Source organism: Lepidochelys kempii, chromosome 8 (genome assembly GCF_965140285.1).
Source record: "Lepidochelys kempii isolate rLepKem1 chromosome 8, rLepKem1.hap1, whole genome shotgun sequence".
Classification (NCBI taxonomy): Eukaryota; Metazoa; Chordata; order Testudines; family Cheloniidae; genus Lepidochelys; species Lepidochelys kempii.
In genome coordinates, this window is record NC_136387.1 from 49,176,353 (window position 1) to 49,188,489 (window position 12,137).

Consider the following 12,137-nt stretch of genomic DNA (forward strand, 5'->3'; position numbering starts at 1 on the left):
CATATTCATCCTTTGTAATTTGACCAAGTTTCCACTTTTTGTAGGACTTTTTTCTTCTTCTCAGTTTTAGATCATTGAAGATCTCCTGGTTAAGCCTGGGTGGTCTCTTGCCATACTTCCTGTTTTTCCTATGCAGTGGGATAGTTTGCTCTTGTGCCCTTAATAGTGTCTCTCTGAAAAACTGCCAAATGTCTTCAGTTGTTTTTCCCCTTAGACTTGCTTCCCATGATATTTTACCTATCAACTCCCTGAGTTTGCTGAAGTCTGCCTTCTTGAAATCCGTTGTCTTTATTGTGCTGTTCTCCTACCATTCCTTAGAATCATGAACTCTACCATTTCATGATCACTTTCACCCAAGTTGCCTTCCGCTTTCAAATTCTCAACTCGTTCCTCCCTATTTGTCAAAATCAAATCTATAACAGCTTCACCCCTAGTAGCTTTCTCCATCTTCTGAAATAAAAAATTGTTTCCAGTACATTCCAAGAAGTAGTTGGATAATCTGTGCTCTGCTGTGTTATTTTCCCAACGGATGTCTGGGTAGTTGAAGTCCCCCATCACCACCAAGTCCTGTGCTTTGGATGACTTTGTTAGTTGTTTAAAAAAAGCCTCCTCCACCTCTTCTTCCTGGTTTGGTGGTCTGTAATAGACCCCTACCTTGACATCACCCTTGTTTTTTACCCCTTTTTTCCTTACCCGGAGACTTTCAACAAGGCTGTCTCTTTTTTTCTATCTCAACCTCAGTCCAAGCGTATACATTTTTAATATATAAGGCAACACCTCCTCCCATTTTTCTCTGCCTGTCCTTCCTGAGCAAGGTGTACCCTTCTATACCAATATCCCACCAAGTCTCCGTGATGTCAACTACATCATTGTTGTGTTTATATGCTAGCATTTCAAGTTCTTCCTGCATATTCCCCATACTTCTCGCATTAGTATACAGATATCTATGATACTGATATGATTCCCGCCCCTGCAGTTCTGTCTTGTTTCTCCCTTATTTCTGCTATAACAGCCCACGCTCCCCCCATATTCTGACCCTTCTCCCAGGTCTCCATGTTTTTGACTTTCCTGTGGGCTTTGGTCACCTGCCGCCGTCGAACCTAGTTTAAAGTCCTCATTAGGTTAGCCAATCTGTAGCCAAATATGCTCTTCCCCTTCCTCAATAGGTGGGCCCCATATCTGTTTAGCAGTCCTTCTTCTTGGAACAGCATCCCATGGTCAAGGAAGCTGAAGCCCTCCTGGTGACACCATCCTCGCAGCCAGGCATTCACCTCCAAGATGCATCTGTCTCTACTGAAGTCCCTACCCTTGACTGGAAGGACTGAAGAGAACACCACCTGTGCCCCAACTCCTTCACCCTTACTCCCAGAGCCCTGTAGTCACTTCTGATCTGCTGAGGGACATACCTTGCAGTATCATTAATGCCCACATGGATGAGTAGCATGGGGTAGTAGTCATAGGGCTAGATGATCCTCGACAATCCCTCTGTAACATCTTGAATACAGGCCCCTGGCAGTCAGCATACCTCCCAGGATGCCATGTCAGGGCGACAGATAGGTGCCTCTGTCCCCCTCAGAAGAGAGTCTCCAGCCACCACTACCCTACGTTTCCTCCTGGGAGTGGAGGCTGTGATCCTCCTACCCTTGGGGGTATTTGGCTTCTCCTCTTCAACCTTTGGAGGTGATTCCTCATTACTTGTTGCCAGGGCAGCATAATGGTTCTCCATCACCATAGTGGGGTGGAGCACTGCTTGCTGCCAGAAGTAACCAGCAGCCAGTGTCCTCCCTGTACCAGAGCCATATTCTCCTCACCTGGTGGCATGACAGCAGTCCTCTCTAGCTGATAGCGTCCTCAGCCTTGGAAGTCTCCATATGAACACTGTCAAGGAATTCCTTGTGCGCACGGATGCTCCTCAGCCTAGCCACCGCCTCCTGTAGCTCTCTCACCTGCTTCCTGAGAGATTCCACCAGCAGGCACCTCTCACACTGGATGGTCCCCCCAGCCTGGCTTTCTGTGAGTGGGAAATGTAGGCCACAGTCTCTGCAAATCCACACCAGGATCTGGGTAGAGACATCCATTGTTAGGCTCTGTCTGGATACAATGTTTTTTTCTACACCCCTCCCCCCCGATGTTCTGGTTAAACTTGGATTTATGCTGGAAATGGCCCACCTTGATTATCATGCACATTGTAAGGAGAGTGGTCAGTTTGGATGAGCTATTGCCAGCAGGAGAGTGAGTTTGTGTGTGTGTGGTGGGGGGGGGGGGGAGGGGGGTGAGAAAACCTGGATTTGTGCTGGAAATGGCCCACCTTGATTATCATGCACATTGTAGGGAGAGTGGTCGCTTTGGATGAGCTATTACCAGCAGGAGAGTGAGTTTGTGTGTGGGGTTTTTGGAGGGGGTGAGAAAACCTGGATTTGTGCTGGAAATGGCCCACCTTGATTATCATGCACATTTTAAAGAGAGTGGTCACTTTGGATGGGCTATTACCAGCAGGAGAGTGAGTTTGTGTGTGTGTGTGTGGGGGGGGGGGGGCGGAGGGTGAGAAAACCTGGATTTGTGCTGGAAATGGCCCAACTTGATCATCACTTTAGATAAGCTATTACCAGCAGGAGAGTGGGGTGGGAGGAGGTATTGTTTCATGGTCTCTGTGTATATAATGTCTTCTGCCGTTTCCACAGTATGCATCCGATGAAGTGAGCTGTAGCTCACGAAAGCTTATGCTCAAATAAATTGGTTAGTCTCTAAGGTGCCACAAGTACGCCTTTTCTTTTTGCGAATACAGACTAACACGGCTGTTACTCTGAAACCTGTCTGGATACAGGCGCAGGTGGAGGAGACAGGAGCAGTGTTGGCACTGGCAATATGGCCCTTCCTAACCATAGCGCTTTTATTACGTCTCCCTCCCACAAATTCCCCTGTTTGCAGTCCCCTGTTCGCTAGCTCCCCTTGGTTGCTTAGCCTCTGGCTTTTAAGGCCTTCCATCCTGGGTCAGCCCTACCCCCTCGTTAATCACACACGGGGAGGGTGATCACAAGGCTGATTGAGGCTGATCAAGGGAACAAAGGCTCAAGCAGAAAATCAAAATATCATGAATTTGTTATTAGGGTGTTGCAATAGCCTGCTAGGTAGCTTGTCACTGTTGGGAGGATGGGTTTTCTGGGGTTCTCCATGTGTTACCCTCTTGGAGAACATTGTGATTTTCCCCCTTCAGCGGCTGTCAGTGCATCTGTGAGTGCTGGGGAGAGGGCATGCAAGAGCAATACACGGTGTTCTTTACCAGTAGGGTCTCAAAATACTGCCCCTAAATCCTGCTCCTGTTCTGTTCTCGTTAGGATTCTTAAAAGCAGTTCAGAAACTGTTCATCTAATTCTAATGATTAAACTCTATTTAAAGGGCTGGTACTATCTATAACTGAAATTTGGCATGCTGTAAAAGTTTCAGCTTGACAATAGTCTTGTACCAGTTTTAAGAAAAAGTGGCTACTAAAGATAGCTAATCAGTTTTTTTAAGCAGTTCATTGATTTAGGATTGTATTGTAGCTTTTGTAACTCCAAAATGGTTTCCTCCCCATCTCCCGGTGCTGAAGTACTGTGAATGATTAATCTCTATACTGGATGAACTATAGTAGGTATCATAAATAAATTAAAGGAAATATGAATATCTGGTGCAAGATACTGCATGCTGTACTTGGTGTAAAGATGCCCACGGAGCATAAGAACATCCAGTAGTCAGCAACATTAAATCTATAAGAACTACATCTGGCTACAGTCAAATAAATCTTGACATAAGAGTCCACTGATTTAATCTAGTTTAGGAAGCACTAATCTTAGATCAGGTTTCACAGTGGTAGCTGTGTTAGTCTGTATCAGCAAAAATAACTAGGAGTCCTTGTGGCACCTTAGAGACTAACAAATGTATTTGGGCATAAGCTTTTGTGGACTAAAAGCCACTGCATCAGATGCATGCATGCATCTGATGAAGTGGGTAAACTTATGCCCAGATACATTTGTTAGTCTCTAAAGTGCTACAAGGACTCCTCGTTGTTTTAATCTTAGGTCAAGTTTTGGAGTTACCTCCTTGTTTTAGAGTAACAGTCGTGTTAGTCTGTATTCGCAAAAAGTTTCCACGGCATGCATCCGATGAAGTGAGCTGTAGCTCACGAAAGCTCATGCTCAAATAAATTGGTTAGTCTCTAAGGTGCCACAAGTACTCCTTTTCTCCTTGTTTTAGTCACACTCTCAGCAGTTTCGGGAGATACAGTTTCTTTGGGGAGATACAGCAGAAGCCTTTCACTCTAATGTTAGAGTACACCAAATGAGTGTGCATATTGGATCTCTTGGACTCTCAACTGTGTTTTTATAGCTTTCTTTACTTGTGTGGGACTGGAATGTCCAAGAGGAGGAGCCACCCATTAGCTTTATAAAAAGGGGACTGCTCTCTTGAAGGAAGTCTACTGTTAACATCTGTTTGGCAGTAATATTTTCAGCTGTCCTAATGCACTGCTCTAAAGTTTCCCTGCCACTCTGCAGCAAGAAAACTTTAAAACAATTTGAGATGCCCCTGAAAGTTCCAGTGCTTCAGACTCAGCTGTGGGGAAGTCATAAAATCCATAATTGTGTGGTCTGTGTATGTTTTCCTTTTAAAAATGTTTTACAAAACAACCAAAAAACCCTCCTCTGCAGATTCTTTGTTTTAATGATCAGGCAGTTTACAGGTATGGTAAGTTTATTCTAAAACCACTTGAAAATACTTTAAATGCTCCATTATATAAATTCTATCACTGTACTATTCTATCAAAGATATTCTTATCCAGATAAAAAATAGTCTAAAATATATTGGATCAAAACAGATCCAAATAATTGCCTCAGCTGCCTTCAGCCCATCTGCCTCTGGTTTGTGAGATGTGTGTAAATCCCTGAGTCTCTTACAGCCTTTTAAGAGATGAATTCCTACACCGGCCTTCAGATATCGAAGACCGTATTATCCACTTTCTTCTTCTTCCTATTTCAACAACACTACCACCAACAGCAATCATCTTTTTCTCAACACTGGTATGGAAGATGTCCCTTTAAGTCCACGCTGAGACAAAAGAATTTGTCCTCCACTTCTTTACCAGCAGTTCGACCTTAGGTTTGACATAAGGTTTGAGAACAGCAAATCCCAACTTTGATTTTTGTTCCTTTTTCTTTGGAGACCATTTAAGCCAATTTCCCAGTAATTCACAAAAGATCACCACAGAAAGTGGGTTTTCCACACTATAAAAGACTGTTTATACCATCCAGTTCAAAATCTTCCTTCCCAACGAACCTTCTCCTTCCCTATTCAGGAAGCCCTCTGGCAAGATGGTGTTAAGAGAAAAAAACAACTCTGTACTAAGGGAGGGAGCAGTAGAAGAGGTTATGGTAAATTTCAGAAATTGGTGTTTCTATTCCTCATGTGTTCTAATACCAAAGAATGGTGGAGGTTTTTGCCCAGTTCTGGATCTGAGGAAACTAAACAGGTACATTTGAAGGTTTTGCTTCAAAGTGTTAATAGTGGGTTTCATTATCGATTTCCTATCTCAATTGGTTTGCTGCTCTTGACCTGAAAGACAGTTAACTGCATATTTCAATAAGACCATCACACAGGAAGTACCTTCATTTTGCACAGGACAGGACCATCTCCAATACAGGGTCCTTCCCTTAGGGCTCTCCAGGGCACCCAGAGTCTTTATGAAGTGCATATCCATAGCGGCAGCTTTTCTGAGAAGACAGGATTTTCCTGATTCCTGTATTTAGATGATTGGCTCTTAAAAGCAGCTTCCAAACATAAGCTGGAAATAGACACTTGATTCACGTGGTCTCTGTTCCAGAGGTTGAGTATTTGGATTAACAAAAAGAAATATCTATAAATGCCTTTACAAAGTGCCCCTTTCACAGGAGTAATTGTAAACTCCACGATAGCGAGGGCTTCTGGAGGACAAATTCCTAAAGATGTCATATGCCCATTCAGTATCTGCTTCAGAATCCATCTCAGAAGGTGAAGTTCTTCCTCTCCCTACTAGGTCTTATGACATCAACCTTATGTGAGACTAAAGATGATACCTCATGCCACTGGTTGGCAAGAAACTTCAAACCTGCAATAGACTACGGGAACCTCGTAATTACTATTACAAACAAGATCTAGAAAACTCTTGTGGTGGACGGACAAGGATCATATAATGCAGGGAGCTGAGGTTCAGCCCTTCTTCCCCATCATGACAATTACAACAGGTGCCTTGAAAACAGGCTGGGGTGCCCATGTCAACAACCGTGTAACAAGAGAGCTCTGGAATCAGCAAGAGTGTCACCTCCCCGATCAGTGCTCTGGAGTTAAGAGCGAGCTGTCTGGCACTCAGATCTTTCCTCCCTCAGGTGAAAGGATATGTGGTTCAAGTGGCCATGGACAGTTATAACAGCAGTATATTATATTAAGAATTGGGGAGGAGCCACTAAAGCCTTGGGAGAGGGGTATTCTTCATGAGATTTATATGGTAGCCTTCAGCCACCTAGTGGACCAGCTAAGCAGATCCACAGATATAAGAATGGTCCATGAAAGACACTGTGATCAGGAGAATTTTTGCCCTGTGGGGTACTCCATATATAAACCTAGTTGCCACAAGGTACACCACCAAATGCTGTTTGTTTTTGTTCAAGGCAGGGGCATCTAACAGATGCTTTCTTCCTCAGTTTGGATACAGATCTGATGTATGCTTTCCCACTATTCCCTTTAATATTGAAGGCTCTGATCATGATCAACCAGGACGATACTTGTCGCTCCAGAATGGCCAAGACAGCAATGGTACGTGAACTAGCTCCTCCTTTCAAAGGAAACTTCAGGGTATTACCACTGTCATAGGACTTTCTGTCATAGCAGCAAAGGTATCCTCTGTATCCACTTTTGTTAAATTTGACAATCTCTGACAGAATTAGAGTACTGTTTCTCTCTAGATGTACAGCATGTGTTACTAAATGCTAGAAGCCAATCAACCAGAAAATGTTATGATTTGAAATGGAAAAAATTTTCACTTTGGGTAGCCCTTATTCAATCCATATTTGAAGTATTGTTTCTAAAGAACGAGGGTTTATCTGTTGTCACTTAGGGTACATTTAACTGCAATTGCAGTGTTTCACACACCACTAGATGGAAAATCTATATTTCTAATATAGAAGTTTCTCAAAGCTTTACTATATTTTAGGGTGGATTTGATTTACATCATGAAGGAAAGAAGGTTCTTTACCTGTAGCCGAGGTTCTTTGAGATAGACTTTGCATATTCATTCTCTGTACCTTTTCCTCCCTCTTCTGCAAAGTCCTAACTATTTGGGGCTCTGCATTAGCGGTGGAAGGAACTGAGGTGGCAACCACTGCAGTGCCCGCTTTTACAACCCTGCCATCAGAACATGCTCAGATGTTGAGGAGAGGAGCACCGAGGGGCCATGTGAGTGGTCATATTGGCACTGCTACTAAAAGGTTGCACTGTTCAGTGGCACTGGTTGGCACATGTCTCAAGAGTGTGAATATGCAGAGTCCATCTCCAAGAACCTCAGTTGTAGGCTAAGTAACCTTCATTTCTGGTGTTGCTGGCCAGGCTGGAATATATCTTGTGGAGCTTAATCATATGTTTCTCAAACTGCAAGAATATTTCTTGTGCATTTATTTTCAGCAGTGGTTTAGTAGAACCATTTTACCTGTGAACATACATTACCACTCAGGTTCTCAAGATTTTATTTATTTATTTATTTATTTATTAAGCTTTAACCTTGGAAATTTTTCTGATTATTTTTGCTTTTGTTCTGCTCTGGATTTAGAAGTTTCTATTTGTAATGAGCTTCAGGTTTGGGCCAGGTAGATCAGTGGGACATGTCCTATTTTTATTGTGATTGGCTGAATTACCCCATGTAACCAATAATGGATCTGCTCAGCACAATCCATTTCTACTTAGTGTCTGAGGGAGAGAAGAGGGAAGAATTGTATCTGATCTAGCTGGGAAAATCAGGACGGGAGAATTTTTAAAATTTCATTTATGCTATTAAATTTCTTTTAAAAATTACTGTTTTTAAATTTTAATTATTGTTCAGGTTGTAAGGATAAGGAGAATGAGTCCACAATATTTTCCGTTACTTGCTTTAGAATTTAATAATATGCTTTGCAGATCTGGGTTTCAAAATACAGTACATTTCCATGGGCCATAATGAGTTCTTCAGGTTATCGGAAGCGGTCTCATTTTACTATCCTATATTTTAATAAACTTCATTATTATTATATCCTTGCTTTATAAGGGAAAATTGATTTTTCTGAGCTCAGTGTTTCTACTTTTGGTTCCAGTGAACCTGCACAAAAGGATATGAACTCATCAAATAAAAATTTTGCCTGTAGGACTGCATGGAGATTAAAAAAATGGGGCAACAGGATTCACTGAAACCTTCATCGTCTTTATTTCAGGACCTATGAAACCATGCAAACTGATTCTGACACAAAGAATTTCATGAATTGTGTTTTGGTTTGAAATGGAAGAGATTGTAGAACTCTGTTTTTCCAAACCAGTATTTCTGTTCACATTGCTTTGAGTGTTTTTGAGGTGCAAGACATGAGCTATCTTTGTCCTCATTGTTGGCTGTCAAATTCAAGGACCAGTATGTTTTTATTAATGACTTGTACTTGGCAACTGCTGAGATTATTAATTAGGAACCTGTACTTGGAGTCAGAGTGACAGCGATGAAGATTTAGTTAGGAGAGAAATCATGCCAGTATGTTGGACAGATCCTCCTCTACATGTTGGCATCAGTAGTTCAATATATCAACTTGTTTCTAATATGAAATGTTGAAAATTCTTGGAAAATTAAAGATGTTGGCAGAGACTCAAGAGTGTGGCTGAGCTCTGTCACACTCTCTTGTGGAGCAAAAGTTGCTTTAAGCCACCTTTTGTGCTCTCTGGATTCTTGGGATAGTTTGCCCCCGGGCAAAGTTTAAAGCATACTCAGGCCTGCTCTGAACTATACTTAGCTGCTTTGGGACTCCAAGGATAATGGGAACATCGCAGCGACTCTTTTGTGCTGCCAGAGTGGTACAAAAGAGCTGTGATTGGGCCTGATCACAGTACCAGTTATCTTCTAAACCATACTAGTTTTGAATATTTAACAGTATTGGGTTTTTATTTTGCTTTTAAGATTGTGTTTAAAGACCTAAAATTACTAGTAAACATATAATGAGAAATCTGTGGTTTCAGTGGTTGGAACCAGGAAAAAGTTTGTATAGATGGTAACAGGTCCTCCTTTGTATCTGTGTTTATTTTTGGTGATGGTCGGTCCTCTGATATATGTGAAATACAAAGATCTCATAATTTCTTTTGGCAGTCTAATTTGGCCCCACCTTGGCCATAAATTCGTCAGTACCACTCTGCTCTCATCTGATGCCATCTAATATGCAATGTGAAATGTTTCAGTGTGAGACCGGAGGGGATTTTCCTGTAGTTAAGGTAGTGGACTGAGACTCTCAAAGATCCGAGTTCAGTTCCCAGCTCTGACACGGTGTGAGACCTCGGGCATGTCACTTAAACTCTCTATACGTCTGTTCTTCATCTGCAAAATGGGGATATTTCCTTTCTTCCACTCTGACTGTAAACATCTTGTGGTAGGTATGTTGCTCCAAAAGCTCTTGGGCCAGTCCTTCCACAGCTTAAGAAGAATCTTCTCCAAGTTCATGTGCCTCAAAAAAAACCTCCAAGATTATCTCATAGACTCCTCAAATTATTCTGATTGAATGGAGGATTAGGTCAACCCAACTAAATGAGTTACTGTCTTTCCATATAATGGTTGTGGTCACATTGTTTCCCAGTACACAAAACACATGTAACCCCACTAAGTCTTGCACCTGAGAGGGAACACTTTGTGACATCAAGCCCATTTCCTTTTCAGTTGTGCCAGCCAATACCCTATGAGATTAATCTAGTCTTTAATCATGAGCCTTTCTAGAAAGAAAAGCAGTACTTGTGGCACCTTAGAGACTAACCAATTTATTTGAGCATGAGCTTTCGTGAGCTACAGCTCACTTCATCGGATGCATACTGTGGAAAATACCGAAGATGTTTTTATACACACAAACCATGAAAAATGGGTGTTTATCACTACAAAAGGTTTTCTCTCCCCCCACCCCACCCTCCTGCTGGTAATAGCTTATCTAAAGCGATCACTCTCAAACTGGACAGTCTCTACGTAAAAGAATAAATGGATGCAAATCAGATGTCAAGAATTATAACTTTCATAAACCAGTCGGAGAACACTTCAATCTCTCTGGTCACGCGATTACAGACATGAAAGTTGCGATATTACAACAGAAAAACTTCGAAACCAGACTCCAGCGAGAGACTGCTGAATTGGAATTCATTTGCAAATTGGATACAATTAATTTAGGCTTGAATAGAGACTGGGAGTGGCTAAGTCACTATAAAAAGTAACCTATTTCCCCTTGTTTATTCCCCCCCACACACACACACTGTTCCTCAGACGTTCTTGTTAAACCCTGGATTTGTGCTGGAAATGGCCCACCTTGATTATCATACACATTGTAAGGAGAGTGATCACTTTAGATAAGCTATTACCAGCAGGAGAGTGGGGGGAGAAAAAACATTTTGTAGTGATAAACACCCATTTTTTCATGGTTTGTGTGTATAAAAACATCTTCTGTATTTTTCACGGTATGCATCCGATAAAGTGAGCTGTAGCTCATGAAAGCTTGTGCTCAAATAAGTTGGTTAGTCTCTAAGGTACCACAAGTACTCCTTTTCTTTTTGCGAATACAGACTAACACGGCTGTTACTCTGAAACCTTTCTGGAAAGAGTTCTCTCTCTACTTCATTAAATTTCTGTCTGTGAAACTTGAGGTTTGAATGTGGGTGGTAAAGCTTCAGAAACAACCCCTGGGCTGTAGATATATATCTTAGCTAGCAAAGCATATAACTGTTTAGAGTACACTTTTCAATAGTGAAGTCCCATTTTCAGAAGTGATTTAGGAACCTGAACTCAATGAGATTTGGGGCTTGTCTCCACAGGGAAATAGCAATTCTGGAATAACTGTTTTGCAATAGCTGTTTTGGAATAGCTCCCTGCATCGATGATGTATTCCAGAACATAATTGATGTAATTCCAGAATAGTGTCCATATGGGGGAGTTACTCTGTTATAGCTAAATTATACCAAAATAGCTGTGCTGGTCAGTTTCCCCGGTGACTTTTGAAAATGGGATTTAGACTCCTAACTCACTTAAACTGTTTAGAAAATGTTCCCTGTCACCCATATCTTCAACATAATTTCTGATTCACAGGCTCATCCCATCCATTTTACCTCTGTATCTAACTCTCCATTAAAGCCACTTATCCTTAACACTCCTGAGATTATTGCCTCTTCACTTCTAACTTCCCATATAATTTCAGCTTCCAAGTCACGATATCACTTTTGCTGCTCTTCTGTGGATCTTTTTCAGTAAGATACTGTTTCATCACTGTGGAGTGTGATCAGAGTTTCTGAGGCAAGAACTGTGCATGGTGTCCTAGGTGTGGTGCAATGTAAGGGACTAATATAATCTGCTCTACTTGATGAGAAATTTCTCTGTATATAAAACCTGGAAATGGAATTGGCTTGTATTTGGCAGTAGTATAGTACTGAGTACTCTTATTTAATGCGTCACTGATTGCCACCAAGTCTCTTCACATAATGCCTTTCTAGATACTAGTTCCCTAATCTATGTCTGTTGTGCATTCTTTCCTAAATGTGTTAATTTTAAACTTCTGCATCTTACATTTCATCCCTCACTTGTCTGCACAAATCCTCAAGCTTTCCATATTCCTTTGTATTTTCTGCCTTTTTTTGTGTTGTCTCCTATAACTGTTTTGTTTTTTCAGAAAAAATTGTTATTCTATAAATCTGTTAGCACTTTGGTAAATGTGTGCATGTTTTTGTTTCTTTGCAGAAAGCGATAATGAACTCTCAAGTGGTACTGGTGATGTGTCTAAGGATTGTCCTGAGAAGGTCTTGTATTCCTGGGGAGAATTACTGGGGAGATGGTAAATATTAACTTTCTCATTTAGATTTTTAAATACTGAACCTTTTCACCCTTCTGA

At 41.5% G+C, this 12,137-nt stretch overlaps 1 protein-coding gene across 8 annotated transcripts in view; it reads left to right on the forward strand.

The window, feature by feature from the left end:
* The window catches only part of RABGAP1L (RAB GTPase activating protein 1 like), a 530,390-nt gene that overhangs the window by 144,098 nt on the left and 374,155 nt on the right, over nucleotides 1-12,137 (forward strand). For all 8 annotated transcript variants that reach the window (XM_073356445.2, XM_073356440.2, XM_073356444.2 and 5 more), the window contains one exon: nucleotides 11,987-12,080. In XM_073356445.2, coding sequence (XP_073212546.1) covers nucleotides 11,987-12,080 — 94 coding nt within the window. The remainder of the gene's footprint in view (nucleotides 1-11,986; nucleotides 12,081-12,137) is intronic.